This window comes from Galeopterus variegatus, unplaced genomic scaffold, assembly GCF_000696425.1.
Source record: "Galeopterus variegatus unplaced genomic scaffold, G_variegatus-3.0.2 Scaffold73, whole genome shotgun sequence".
Taxonomy (NCBI): Eukaryota; Metazoa; Chordata; class Mammalia; order Dermoptera; family Cynocephalidae; genus Galeopterus; species Galeopterus variegatus.
Genome location: NW_007726184.1, coordinates 311,280 through 326,929, shown reverse-complemented (window position 1 = coordinate 326,929; position 15,650 = coordinate 311,280). Strand labels below are relative to the sequence as shown.

General features: G+C 45.0%; 1 protein-coding gene across 2 annotated transcripts in view; it reads right to left on the bottom strand.

Annotated features, from left to right (window-relative positions):
* MICAL3 (microtubule associated monooxygenase, calponin and LIM domain containing 3) overlaps nucleotides 1-15,650 on the bottom strand; it is a 200,002-nt gene that overhangs the window by 104,503 nt on the left and 79,849 nt on the right. For both annotated transcript variants that reach the window (XM_008578162.1, XM_008578154.1), the window contains exons 2-3: nucleotides 3,580-3,919; nucleotides 1,840-2,047 (exon numbers count right to left, since the gene is read on the bottom strand). In XM_008578162.1, coding sequence (XP_008576384.1) covers nucleotides 1,840-2,047; nucleotides 3,580-3,843 — 472 coding nt within the window. In that variant the 5' untranslated portion in view covers nucleotides 3,844-3,919. The remainder of the gene's footprint in view (nucleotides 1-1,839; nucleotides 2,048-3,579; nucleotides 3,920-15,650) is intronic.

Genomic DNA, 15,650 nt, shown 5'->3' with positions numbered 1-15,650 from the left:
TTTTTTTTTTTTTTTTTTGTCTTTTTTGTGACCGGTAAGGGGATCACAACCCCTGGTATGGTGTCACCCGCACCGCGATCAGCCAGTGAGCGCACGGCCACTCCTATATAGGATCCGAACCCGCGGCGGGAGCGTCGCTGCGCTCCCAGCGCTGCACTCTCTCGAGTGCGCCACGGGGTCGGCCCCGGTTAGGTTTTCTACACAATCAAAAGCTCTGAGAAAAACACAGAATTGTGGCCAACAGGAGACTCTCTTTTCCGCCTGCCCCCTATACAGTCTAGGACATGGAACTTACAACAGGAGATAAAATGTGAGCAGCCACGGGTTGTGCTGTCCACAGTTTGATGCAAAGCTGCCGCACCACTTCCTGAGATGCCCACAGCATCTCTCACCCCATCACCTCACTGATCTTCACATAGTCTCATAAGGTGAGCAAGAGAAATCACAATCCAACCTTATCCTCTCACCCTTCCCCTCCTACCACTGGTCTAGAGTTGCAGAAACTGAGGTCTACAATGATTGTAAAAATCTTGCTTATTGTCAAGGTGAAATTTATCTGTTTATCTGATGAGTACCCATTAGGTGCCAGACATGACAGCAACACCAGGTATACAGAGACAAAAATGTAGTCCCTGATCTAAAACCTCTTAGGCCCAAGATAAATCCTGCCACACAGAAGGCAGATGAATCCCCTGAATTAATGACCTTTGGTCTTTGCTTACAAGTAAACTCACCTGCAGCCCATGACTAATTTGCTGGGAGCACATGCAAGTCCTCCTCTAAGTCATCCTGGTTATTTTTCCCAGCTTACCACAACCACCACCCTTCTGAGTCACACTCCCAAAGACTCATTAAATCCGTGCTAGCACACATTTTATTTTTGCAGACAACTATGGGTTCCAAGATGCTCTGCAATTACAGCCTGACAACGGGCACAGTGCTTCCTCTGCCAATGGAACATGGCAGCTGTTGGCTAGTGTTTGATAAATCGGCACAACTGCTTCAAAATAGCAAGAGGCTCAGTGGTTGAATGTATTCACAGGACACATCTGGAGAAGCTCAGAACAAAGGTTCCCTGATAAAGCTTCCCTGGAATCATTAGTGGTAATCAATAAAAAAGACTTCAACTTCATAATGCAGACACTGTCTGTTCTGAATTGCTTTTTAGATAGGCCACTTACAGTCACAAAAACACAGTCACTGTGCTGACTTGTATTTTTCCTACAAAATCTCAGAAAAGCACAGGCTTTTGAACTTGGAATTGACAAGAGTATAGCAAGAGCTGTTCTGGCTGTAGGCCTCATCAGAATCACCCAACCAAAGGAATCCCATTATCCACTTGCCATTCGTGACCAAGCTAGGACTGTGCCTCTTCTGTATGTATGGTTTTCCCAGGACTGTGTGCCCACAGCACTTCGCTTTTACATTAGTAGGGCATATACCAGGTCATGTTACAGAGAACCACACGCCTATGTTGTTTTTCCACTGGACTAGGACCTGCCAGAGGGTGGAGGCCCAGATTGGTCATTTGTTTCCCAATGCCTGGCCCCCAGTGCCTAGCCCCCACACTGCAAGTGCTTAGTAAGAGTCCAAGACCTAACTTAGAAATCCTTACACCAAACTCACCATTTCACAGGAAATACACTTGTAGTTAAGAGTCCTAGATTAAAGAACCACTGCACGGAGTGGAGTATGCTTGCTACAAGGTAGATACCAATGAGATCAGAACAAACTGGGCTGTAGAGTACGAATTCCTCGGATAACCTACCTGTCTCTTCCTACTGAACAAGTGGGTGGAGGGTAGGGGTGGAATCCTACAGGAGAATTGGTTTTACTTACTGATATGGTCAATGGCTCCAGCACAGAACTTGCCATAGAACTTCTTGGCACCCAGACCTCGCAGATCATGTATGGTGAATGGCCAGAGATGCAAGACATTGTTGCGGGAGAAGGCATCTCGTTTTTCAATAACAACCACCTTGGCTCCCAATAAGGATAAGTCAATGGCTGTGCGGAGACCACAGGGGCCAGCTCCAATGATGAGACACTGAAAAACATAGGGGCTTTCAGGTCAAAGGCAGCAACTCTTAAGAAACATTTCTAGAGAAGTTTCATGATCTCATAACCATCACTCCCTAAAGCCTCCAAATAGGGCTATCCTCTCTACTACCAAGAAACCTTTAGACCCATCTGGGTCATAGCAGAGGACGTGCAATTGCTTGAGAGAAGAGCTAATGATTGCTGTAGAGAAGCCACTGAATTGTCAGTGGCAGACATAAACCCAGCACATGTTCACCTGGGTCAGCCTGTAAGTCCCACAGACCTGCAACATATTTAAATGGGTCATAATTTCAACAAACCATGTGAAAAACCACATCTCATCTTTCATCAACAAAGAGGACCTTTTGGAAGGTTTGTAAGTCAAGAAGACATGTGTGCAAGGAGACACAGATTATTAAATTCATAGTCCAGGCAATCTTAAGAGTCCTGGAATGGTCTACCACTCAAATTATTCTCAGGAGACAACTTTCAAAAGCCAAAGTTTTATGTGCAAAAAAGAGTTCTAAGATCACCATTTCTAGACTAAAAATCAGTAAAATTATCTTAAAAATCCACACTGTAGAGAAATACTCAGGGTGAGACTGGACACTTAACTAGGTTGCATGGTATGTACAGAGGAAGACACGAAATGTTTTTTCTTTCGCTTCCCTTTTAGTCTTATTTTAAACCCCCAATACTCACTCAAAGAAGTCTTTCCTCCAAATCACTTGAATTATGTTGAGGAATATCTACCCAAATGCAAATCCAATGGATGTGGGCTTCTAGGTATCCACAGAGGGCAAATTTAAGCTTGTGAAAGGACATAATTTAGCAGTGAAATCATCGGCACATTTGTGTCCCTGTTATCTTTTCTTATAAGGAGGGAAGCAGAAAACCTGTCCTTCCTTCTCCACAGGTGAGGGCACACCTCAGGATTTTGCCCAGCCCCACCTGCTTCATGGAAACCCTATTTCTCTACATTGTAAAGAAAGCAATGGAAATACTTCAGTTCACAAGGTCCTTGCTTATGAATCAAAACAGATCTTTGGAATATGGATGGGAAAAGATCTAAAGCTTGTGGCAAATCCCCAAGTTGGCAAATACTATACCTTACTGGTAACTGAGTATGGAATGATAACTTTGTAAAGATGACAAGCCAATAGCCACAAAAAGCCACATTCAGACAGTATGTGAATGGGGCCGGGCTGCTCCCTGCTCACACAGAACGGAGCTTCAGCACCACTAAATATTCCTGTGCCCTTGACTTCAGGGTTGTTCTTAAATAGTTAAACTTTGAGTGTTCAATTTGTAAATACATGAAATAGGCTTAGAATAAGGTCTGGCACGTGGAATAGTCAAATCAACAGAGGTAATAGATCCACAAAGTTTCAACAAGGTGTGAACTTGACTCTTAGGCTGGGTTGTGGCTAGGCTCTGCCTGGTTCTCACCCAATCCACCTCTACTTAATCCTTCTCTTTGGCATGTGGCTAAATCCTCACTTCACTGACCCCAGGGCGGAAGAGCAGTCAGACCCTCACCTTGGTGTTAGTGCATGCTTTTCCCTTTTTGAAGTCTTTGTGACTGCCACGCTTGTCTAACTTTGCCCAGAGGGCTTTGGCTTTCCAGTAGTTAAGCTTGGACTTCAGCTTGTGATAGAAAGAACGGTAGTCCTTCGGCTTCAGTTCCAGGTGGTCACAGAGCTCTTGGAAGGCCCTGAGGGTTCCCTTGCAGGTGGTGGCCTGGACAAACCGGTCAAAGAGGAAATGAGCTTGGTTCACTGCCTCATGCTTACTCTCCTCCATGCCTCTGCACTCTCAGCAACCCCCTACAGAGGGGCAGTGAGATGGCTGTCGATCCACCTGACACCGTCACGTTAATCTAAAAAAAGGAAAGAAAGAAAAAGGAATGGTTAGCATTTCTGTACCTATAAACATTTTCCAGGAGATACATTGTTTTTCAAAATAGAGTTCCCGAGAGTTAACACTCATTCATTCAACAAACCTGCACTACACAACTGCAGCACTCCAGGAGCTACCCAAGACCTGGGGATAGGAGATGAGTGAGACAGTTCTTGCTCTCAGGGGTTTTACAGTCTAATGCACGAGACAGACACATGCAGAGGCAGAATATTACAGTGTGCATACTAAGTGCCATCAGAGAGAGAGGCACAGGGATTTGGGTCCCCAGAAGAAGAGTACCTAAGTCACAGGGAGGTGGGGTCCTCACTGATGATGAACCTCCAAGATGTGGCAGCCAAGTCTTTCGGGATAAATGAGTGTTAGCCAGGGAGGGAAGAAGTGTAGGACGTGTATGAGTGACTCATACAGATCAAAGAGTCAAGAATGGTTTCCAGCTTAGGCCAATGGATTAAAAATAGAAGCACTCATTTGTGAGGGTGGGGTGGTGAGCTCCCTTTTTGACCTCTTATGCTTGAGCTCCCTAAGAGGAGGTGCTCACTAGGCAGTTGGGTATGAATCTGAAGTTCAGAGGAGTAGCTGGGGAGGCAGACCAGACTTAGAAGTCATTAGCATACAGGTGGTGATTGAACCTTTGAAAGCAGGTAAGATCATGCAAGGACAGTCCATGGGGAGAGAAGAGCTGTGGGCTCTGGATGAGATCTGGGAAGCACCAACCTGTAAGGCGCTGGCAGAGAAAGATTATGAGGAACAGTAGAGAGGTCTGACGAGAACCAAAGGGCAGTGTCATAGAAGTCTAAGAAGCAGACGGTTCAGAAGTGACAAAGTCAGTAGGATTTAAAGGACTCAGAAAGTCCCGGCACTGCACATGGCACATGGCAGGGTGGGAGATTTCACAGCCATTCCATTTCACCCGTGATCATATTTGACAATGACAATGATGATGTCTATACACTTACCAAAAGTACCCACACCCCTACCATCCTGCATGTAATGCTGAGCAGAGGTACAAAGACGGGAGACGGCACCTCGTGAGCTTCCTTATCCACTCACCCCCTGGGTCTTTCATCATTTTTGTACCACATTTTATTTATCATCACAAACTAGAACAATTATTGGGGGACAGGAGGTGAAGGGCCAAGACCACAACTAAGCCACAGGAGGAACAGAGGAGGAGGATCGGGCAATGTGACAAGGGCTGTCACGGCTAAGTCCACACATTCCAGACACCTGCTGCTGAGGCCTTAGTTTTTCCTTGTGTAAGATGTGGAGATTTGATTGATGATCTCCAAAACTCTCTTCCAATTCTGAAGTTATCTGTGTCTAGTGCTGAGAAAATCCTTAGGGTCACAGTGCTGATGCTCTGGTCAGAAAGGTGCATAATGGGCATATCACCAATTTACCACTAGGTGACAAACATGATCAGACTGAGACTTTGCTCCAAGAGGACTTACTCTTGGGGATGGGGGGAGATGGAGGAAGGGAGTTACTGCCGCACAGTATTCACGAGGGTGTAGAAGCAAGAAATTAGTGAACCAACCCAAGCATAGTGGGAGCCACCAAGCTGCAGGTGCTGATGAAATCTGGAAGACAGACACCAAGTTCCAGAAGCACACGGAAGAGATCCAGTGTTCTATCTTGAAGCTCTTACTTTGGGTAAGTCACTGAGCAACAGAATCCCCCTTTGTGAAGTAGAAATAACATTCTGCTTCTCCCCACACCTCACCATGATATCATAAGATTATACCAAGCCAACTAGAGATGTGTCTTAAGTTTCACGAGGGAAAGTAACAACTAAATACAAGGAACTGCCCTTATGTTTTCCATGTCAACAGACACAACACTGCATGTACCATGGAGAACAAGTCGAAGATGATCTTTCTCTACCTGAAACACACTGACTTGGCCTCTCGCCTCAAATATATCATATACTCAACAACCACTCCTGGCTCTGGATATGAAAAACTACACTGCTGATAAACACGGCTTTTCCTAACATCCACATGGCCAAGAGTCCAGCAAGAAAAGAAATTAACTAGAACCCTCAGTTTCCCCTAAATAAAGGTTTATTCTTGTTAGAAGCAAGAAGCAAGAAAAGTATTTTTAAATATTTTAAAGTTCCTAAGAACAGTCCATTCTTTTTCTTACAAGCCAAGGCTTATCTTAGAAATGGTTGATAGTCCAAAGATGGCTTGTAGGGGTGGAAAAAACTAGATGTGCTTATCTAGAGACAGAAGAAAGGGTGACAGGTAACAGCCAATGCCTAGAAACAAAATCCCAGAGTACCTGCTGCCTCAGGGGCCTTCATGGCCTCCTGCTGCTTTGTGGGGGTTTCTGCAGCTCGTTGGGCTTGCTGGCAAGCAGACAGCATTGTGCAATCCTGGCCCCACACACCCTTCTGTGTTCACAATCAGTCTTAACTCCACCAGAGTCACAGTGTTTGGCAAGCTTTGAATATGCCTGGTCTGAACCATGTCTACCTAAAGTCAAGGCAGAAAATGATTTTTTTTTGTTCCTTAATAGCAGCCACCTTCCACTCCTTGCCAGGATTCAGTCTTCACAGCCATGATGTTCTTGCTGAAACCAACAAATTAACAATTCTGCAACACATTTCTAAGAGCTTTTCCTGTTATAACACCCGCATTGTGCTCACACCTCCCCTAAAAGAGAGACTTGGGCACTTATTTCCAAAGAAGAGTTCTGCTGTGTGAGCTTGTAACAGCCCCTTGGTTGGTTGTAGGCCACTTCATCTGAAATAAATAATCACTTCCAAAGAGCTGCTAACTACCACAGAAGATTTCCAAATGGAATCCCACCACAGACGAAGACCATTGTGAGCAACTCCCCCCAATCCTTCTGTTAGTGTAAAACACTTTCAAATTAACAAGTTTCAGCCACAGCTCCCAGAGAGCTGCAGAGTGTCTGCTTCCAAGCGACAGGCAAGTAGTCAGTGCCCTGTCAAAGGGATTTGACCTGTAGAACACTAATGATGACAGATAAACAGAGGTCGATTGGTTCCTGGAACAATGCAACAGGCACCCAAGGTAAGACTACACAATATTAATTCCCTTGGGCTGCCTCACTTTTCCTGCTTTGCAAGCCAAATGACTATGGCAGGAAGACAACTCTATGGAGCTGCAGCACTATTCTGTAGCTCTGCTGGACTGGGACTGCCTCGTTTTGCAGGAGACTTTCCGGCATTCTGATTCACTCTGAGAACAGCTGGGAAGAATGACAGGAGAAGGGACAATCCTGTTACTGCCCCCACTTCACTCATTCCTGAAGGTCAAAGCCACATCACGCTCCTCTTAGCCTCTCCTGGACCACCCCTGGGTACTGTTCATCCCAGGATCCTGGGAAAATCAACATTCATAATCACAGGAACCTGGAGACCAGGAAACCTGGCCGGGAAATCTCAGAAATCCTGGGGACTGAAAAGCCAAGGTACAGAAGAAAGGGGGAAAGGAAATGAGGAGCCTTAGGAGGGAAGAGAAGGGAAACAAGGCCAGGTTTCCAGGGCATCTGTGCAATTTCTGCCAGTCGACAACATCCTGCGTGTTTTGTCCCAGCAGCTGACAGCTGACTCAGCAGCTCTGCACATTCCTTGGCTGTGGAGGACAGAGCTGGGGAGACAGCCCATGGAGTACATGCAGGAACAGAGCTTATGTTTCTATTTACAACAATAGTAAAAGGTTGTCACTGACTCATGGCTGGTTAAGAGAACACTCAATCTCTAGCTCTTAGAATAAGTAGGTGGTTGTCTGAGGAAGGGGGTGGGGAGGAGAATTACATTTAAAAATAGAAAAAGGAGAGAAACAAAACAACAAAATAAGAACTACACTTCAAGAGTATGGGGCCAGAGACAAGCTTAGTTAATTTTCTCCCTAGCCACTACACCATTAATGTACCAGCAGATGTGCAAACCTCTGAATCTTAAAAAGGAATCTTTGAAATGCTCCTTTCCCTAGCGCATTCGGTCAGAGGCGTGACTTGTCTAAGCACATCTTGGAAGTAGGTGTATAGGAATGTTTCTTTTGGAATGTTGTTAGGGGGAAACTTTGATGAAAAATGCTCTTAAGATTACTGAGATTTCCTTGTGCTTTGCCTCAGAAATAAGGACTAAAATTGCCAAAATGCCTTGAGTTCTTGATCTGTCTTCCTACAACTCAAGCAACTAGGCTGCTATCACCTGTGGACAGGGACACCAAGGCCCTCTCAGAGGGCAGGGGCTGACTGAATCCAACTGCCTGAGAAGGAGATTCCTCTCTGCCTCTTACTGCTCCTCAGCTCCTTATCTCTCTCCGCTCTTAGATAAGGTTCTACGAAGCAAGCTCAAAATACAATAAAGAAAGCAGTCTTCCTCATGCATTCCTTTCCCCCCCCAATTTTTAAAAAGAACTGTGGTAAAATACACACAAAATTTCCTGTCTTAACCATTTTTAAGGGTAAAGTGCAGTGTTATTACAGTTGTAATGTGCAACCATCACCGTCATCCATCTCTACAACTCTTCGTGCTGTAAAACCGAAACTCCATACCCATTAAACAATAAATCCCCATTCTCCCCTCCCCCCAGCCCCTGGCAACCACCATTCTAACATCTGTCCCTATGATTTTCACTACTGTAAGTACCTCATATAAGTGGAATCATACAGTATTTGCCATTTTGTGACTGGCTTATCTCACTTAGCATAATGTCCTCAAGTTTCGTCCACGTTGTAAAAGATTGCAGAATTTACTTTTTTTCCTGGTGGCTGGGCAGTACAGGGATCTGAACCTATAAACATGGTCTTATAAGGCTGTGCTCTAACAAACTGAGCCAGCTGGCCAGGCCTTCCACTTCTTCTTTAGGGCTGAATAGTATTCCATCGCATGTATATGCTACAGTGTGCTCATCCATGCATCAATGCACACTTGAGTTGGTTCCACATTTTAGCTGCTGTAAATAATGCTGCCCTGAATATGGGTGTGCAAATATCTCTTCGACACACTGCTTTCAATTCTTTTGGGCATATGCTCAGACAGGACTGCTGGACCATAAGGTAGTTCTATTTTTGAGTAACCTCCAAACTGTTGTGCACAGTGGCTGCTCCATTCATTTTACATCCCCACCAGGAGTGCATGAGGGTTCCAATTCTCCACATCCTCACCAACACTTTATCTTGTCAGTATTTTGTTGTTGCTGTCACTTTTTGATGGTAGCCATCCTAATGACTGTATGGTGGTATCTCACTGTAGCTTTGATTTGCATTTCCCTAATGCTTAGTGATGTTCAGCATCTTTTCATGTACTTACTGACCATTCATATGTTTTCTTTGCAGAAATGTGTATTCAAGTCTTTTCTCCATTCTTTAATTGGGCCGTTTGGGTTTTTTGTTGTTGTCAGTGTTGAGTGTTTTGAGTTCTCTATACATTCTGGATATTTGTCCCTTATCAGATAATGATTTGCAAATACTTTCTCCCACTCTGTGGGCCGCCTTTTTACTCTGTTGATAGTGTCTTTTGATGTACAAAACTTTAAAATTTTCATCTAGTCCAATCTATTTTTTCTTTTGTTGCCTGTGCCTTTGGTGTCATATCCAAGAAATCTCTGCTAAATCCAATGCTGTGAAGCTTTTTTTTTTTTGTCTTTTGTCTTTTTTCCATATCTGGCAACGGATCGCAACCCTCAGTGTTGCCCCCGTACCGGACCAGGGACCGGCAACGGGATTGCAACCCTCGATGTTGCTCCCGCGCCTCGCTCAACCAGTGAGTGGGAACCGGTCTGTATGTGGGATCCGAACCCTCGGGCGGGAGCGCTGCCGCGCTTCCCAAGCGGCGCACCATCCAGTGCGCCACCGGGCCGGCCCTGAAGCTTTTGCTCTAAGTTTTCTTCTAAGAGTGTCACAGTTTTAGGTCTTACATTTAGGACTTTGATCTACTTTGAGTTAATTTTTGTATATGGTGTTAGATAGGGGTATCCAATTTCATTCTTTTGCTGGTGGGTATCCAGTTTTTCCAGCACCATTTGCTGAACAGACTGTCCATTCCTCATTGAGTGGTCTTGGCACCTTGTCAAAAATCATTTGACCACATATGAGAGGGTTTACTTCTTGGCTCTTCATTCTAGTCCACTGATCCATATGCCTGTCTTTATGCCAGTACCACACTGTTTTGATTACAGTAGTTTTGCAGTTTAAGTTTTGTTATCAGGATGTGTGAGTCCTCCAGCTTAGTTCTTTTTTAAGATTGTTTTGGCTATTTTGGGTCCCTTGCAATTCTGTATGAATTTTAAGAAAATGTCATTAGGATTTTGATAGAAATTGCATTGACTCTGTAGGTTGTTTTGGGTAATACTGACATCTTAAGTCTTTCAATCCATGAACATGAATGTATTCTCATTTATTTACGTTTTAATTTCTTTCAGTAATGTTTCAGAGTTTTCATCGAGGAAACATGAAACCAGTCCCCATCCCCACCTCTGTCCCCCTGCCCCCTTCTACAGATCTGCTCTTTATTCACACAGTAGTACTTCTCTTCTGCACCTGTCATTCTGCAAGGACATTCAATGTCTCTCTCTTCTACTAACTGCCAGTTTCCTTAGGGCAGGGACCAGGTCTTTGTAGTTGTAGCCTGACCTGCAGGAGAAATGTACTCTGTTTCTGTGGAGTGAGTGAGGGGAAGATGAGCCCAGGAGCTCCACACCTACAGGGCCAGTCCTGTGGAAAAGCATTAGCCTGGGCCTGCTTGTTGAAGCAGGTGAAGGAGATACATGTTACAGAGAAGATTTCTAATGTGCTCCCCAAATTGGCATCTAAGAATGCAACAGTTGTCCTGGGCAGGTAGTAATATTCTAAGAAGAGTAACTAGCAAGAATTTAGCACTTCTTTTTTTTTTTTTGGTTCATGAAAAGGTGAATTTCTCTAGAATATGCCAGAGCTTTATTATTATTTATTGAATCATACAAATGTGTGGGGTACAGCATTGAATATCAATACTTGTGTGCAATATGTGACACTCCAATCAGGACAATTAGTATATTTGACATTACACAATGTAATCACTTTTTGTGGCCCTTTGCCAATTTTGTGCTAACCCCTCCCCTCCCCCACCTCTGAAAGCCACAGTTCTGTTAGCACTTTTACTATGAATCCTCAGACCACTTTATTCTTGGATCGTCCCTCTCTAGAGGTGTCTGAGAAGAGCCTGGACCAGATGACTTTTGGGTTCTCTTCCAAGTCTCTAATGTCATTGTATCTTCTCTAACTTTTTCTTTCTACTCTTTGTTAACTTTTACTTCATGTAAACCAAGAATACCTATACAGCTGAGAAGTGAGATGAGTCAGGAACTGACACTCTTCTTTGCAGTCCTGTCGCCCCAAACACACATTAAAATGTCCAGATGAGAATCAAGTACGCAATAAACACAATCACTGATTGTACTGCTACAGCAATAACTACGCTAATTGTCTGGTTGGGGTTATGTGACTATGCCAATTGTATGGCTAGGCAATTCATAACTAAAACAAAATGTTTCATTATTTTAGTTACACTAAGATTGTCAGGGCTAGGGCCCACATACCCTTCAAACCCATTGTACAGACTGGGTCACAGACCCCTCACACGCAGGTTCATGCTCTAGGTAATTGGGAAAGATCCTGGGAGCCATTGGCAGATGACACAAGCTCAGTCCTCAGCAGTAGCAGCTTACAGCAGCAGTAGCAGCTGAAGCAGCAGTGGCAGTGGCCTCTCGGGCCATCCTGGGTGCACGTGCATATTTACATCAAATGCTCAGCAAGATTCTGAACATCTGAGGGGCCCTGACCATTTTCCTTCACTTTCCCTACACTGATGCTGATGCCAGTGCCTGCCCCAAATAACCCACAAAAACAAGACATCAAAAAGAATAATGCTTAAGGTCTGGCATCTTACAGTTTCCTCATCTGTGAAATGAAAATAATACCCACCGAATCACAGGGTTTTGTAGGAATTAAGGTAATAAATGTAAAATGTTCAGCAGTGCCAGGCACATAGCAAGGCCCAAGCAATGGCAGTATTATTATTATCTAGCAGTTTATAAATAAATCTCAGTAACAAAGGTTATACTAAGTCTAAATAAATGGTTACTCTATATAACAACAGAGCTCAGATAGTTTTGTTTTTTGAAAAAAATGTTTCAAAGCTCCCTCTGTTGTATCCTCACTCTTTTTCTCTGCATTCTGTCTGTTCTAGACGGTAGGACAATAGCACTGGGTGGGAGGCTGAAGGAATAAGATCTGTTTTAGTAAGTTCCTGCCAAACTTTCATGTTAAAACAAGGAAGATATACAAGGCCTTCCATCAATAATGATACAGATACAGAATAGTTACTACGTGCCAGATCCACACCTTATGGCTTCTTCACCATGACCCCATGAGGTAGGGTCTATTACCCCTATTTTGCAGATGGGGAAACTGCAGCTTAAAGAAGTTTTAAGGACACAAAGAAAACAGTGTAGCCATGTTTTGGATCCAGACCTGTCTACTTTAGAACCCCGAAAGTCCTTAATGCAGCACTTATTGTCCGCATTCTTCAGCAGACTCTAGCACCCCAGCCGTCAGCAACACCTGTCAGGAGTCCGTTACAAAGCATTTTCTAACCACCTGATGCTACTCCACACATCGTAAGAGCTCGGGGCAGGACAGGAGGTGAACCTCACCCTGACCACTAGCAACAGCGCAGAGTGGAGTTACACAAAGAGACCAAAAGACCAACGCCCTCCTGTCCCATTGGTCTGAGAGCATAGCTATGATCCAGGCTCTTGGAGCGATGAGAGGGCCTCTGAGTGGGGAAAAGCCTCAGTGAGGATGCGGTACAACACAACCAAAGGCGAACTCCCAGCAAAAGCTGTTCTCCACAGGGCTGGGCTCCAGTCTTCTTTGCTCAGTACTTTGTACCCAGTTCCAGGCACACGGCAGACTCTCAATGAGGTTTTCCTGCACACTTATGCAGACTTGGGACACTGTCTAGCTGGCAGGCTGTGCAGTGCAACTGCAGAACACTGAGGCTCCAGCAGTCCAAAGGGACATAAATACCCAACAAAGATGATTGTAGGACTTTCAGAAAACATGCAAGGTACCACAAAAGCACTCTATAACATCTTAATTACCTCCCTCTCCCAGGGACAGAACCCGCAGCTAAAGCTTTATAATGCTTGCCCAACATGCAACTGATAAGAGATTAACCTGGAACAGAACCTGGGGTTTCTCGGTTCCCTAGTCTGCCTACCATCACTGCCATAGAACCACAAAATACACATGCGGCAAGGCTATGCAGCATCTGAAAGATCACCTAATCCCACCTGACTCTTCCAATTGCCTATGACACGCAACCAGCTCCAGTGCAGGCAACCTTCCACCTCATGAAGCAGTCTTTGCAACCTTTGAGCAGCTTGAATGTTAATTTCTCAAGAATTCAATTTCTACATAGAACACTAAAATCATTCTGCCCAGTTTTTCTCCCAGTGCTCCAAAATTTAATTTTAGAGGTATCCAGAACAAAATCAGTTCCTCTTTCACATGACAGCCTTCCAGATATTTGCCATCTACACGTTCCTTCAACCATTTTTCCTTGGCCACGGTGCTCAGTTTCTTCACCACCTCAACACTCCTCCACAAGCTCCTGTCGTCAGTCAGCGCCTGCCCGTCTGCCTTCCCTCCGTAACAATGAGCGGCAGTCTCCACTTCTCCGCCTGAAGCAACCACCTGTGTCCCCACGCCATCCTCTCTCCTGCTCAACCACACCGCTTCCTGCACTGGTCCCTTTCTTCTGCATCGATCCTCCCACCCCAACCTGAACTACTTCCACTGTCAGCGTAAGACCTCTCAGCATAAAAGTCAGTTCCTGTCCCCATCCCCTCTAACTAACTTACACAACTCCCCTTAACAGTAAAACTCCCTCAAAGAACTGTCTGTGCTGGTGGTCATGGCTTCCCCACCACTCCACGGTAATGTCTCAGTAAGGTCATGAATAATTTCCACGCTGTCAGATCCAACAACCAACTCCCGGTCCTAGTTGTCCTCAACCTGTCTGCAGCTCAGTCACAGCTGATCCCCTCTTCGTGGTTTCCAGGACACAACCCTCTCGGTCCTTCTGTTGCCTGTCTAGCCACTTCCCTCAGGCCTTTGCTGGTCCTGCACATGTCTCCAACCCTTGCGTGTTGAAACGGCCCTGGAATCACTCACAGTCTTTAGGTCTCTTCTCAATCTACATCCTCTTACTACATCAGTGGCTTTCAAACTTTTTAACTGTGACCTAAATTAAAACATGTTTTATACTGTGACCTAGCATACAGTTCTCTCTACGTATTTATATAAGAGTAATTTTTAAAAAGTTTCATGTGACAAAATCTCCATCTCAGCATTAAAGCAAACATTTTTACAATGGCCATTACTACTAAAATATTCTTAATGTTTTCTATTATATTTCATTTTAAAATCACTAATCCCACTGTGTTGATTTCATGACCCACTTTGAAAAACTGCCCTAGATGATTCCCTCCAGTCCCATGGCTTCAGGTACTATCTATATAGTACAGGCAGCCGATGGCACCCAAATATGTATTTCCTTTCTCCTGAACTTGTATGACCAATTGCTTTTTTGACATTTCTACTTGGACATTCAACAGGCATCCCAAACTTAACACATACAAAACCAGACTCTTGATTCCCACTCTCGCCCCAGCCTGCTTCTTTCTTAGTATTCTGCATCTCAGCAAAGAACCGCCATGTACCCAGCTGCTCAACCCTAAAACTTTGTGATTATCCTCACTTCTCTCACATCCCATAGTCAATCTGTGAGGAAATTCTATCTGTTTAGTCTTCAAATGCAGCCCCAATCCAACTGTTCCCACCGTCTCTCCTCTGCCTCGGCTCTCACCTGCACTACTGCAATAGCCTCTTCCTGCCCCCAGTCACCAATTCCCAGCCCCCACACCCGAGCATCTTCCACCAAGCGGCCAGAGCATCACATAAAACGCGAGTCACAGGAGCCATCCACCTACACTCCACCCATCACATCCTGCCACTCTCCTTACGCTCCAGCCGGGCTGGCCTTCCTGTCCATCACACGCCCCCAGCAGCTCCAGCCCAGGACCTCTTCCTGCCCAGTCCTTCTGCCAGCGCTCTTCCCCAGACAGCCATGTACGATGAGAGAAAGAAAGGTTCACTCCCACCATTTTGAACCCCGGCCACTTCAAGGCTGGCCCTGGTGAGCACACGGAGCAAGAGCTGGCAAAAGCCCCAACTGTACCCTTTGGATGAAGTTGCTTGGAGGCGGCAAGGGAGAGGAGGACCTCACTGCTCCTCACACACTCCAGACACCCTCTCATCTCAACCTTTGTGACTGCTGCTCCCTTTGCCTAAAAATACTCTTCCCCAGATCCACTCACTCTTTCAAAACATATTATTGGCATCTATTATTTGCCAAGCACTTTTCCAGGCTCTAGAATATGGCAGCAAACAGAGGAAAAAACCTCTGCCTCCCAGTGCCTGAGCCTTCTAATGCCAGCTTCTCAGAGTGGGCTTACCTGGCCACACTGTTTATTTTAAAACTGCTTATCTTCCTTCCCTGGTTTCTCCAAAGTACTTACCACAAGTTGATATACTATAAATGTTATTTATTGTCTGTCTCCCCCTCTAAAATGTAAGCTGTACGGGGGGGGGGGGGGGGGGTAAGG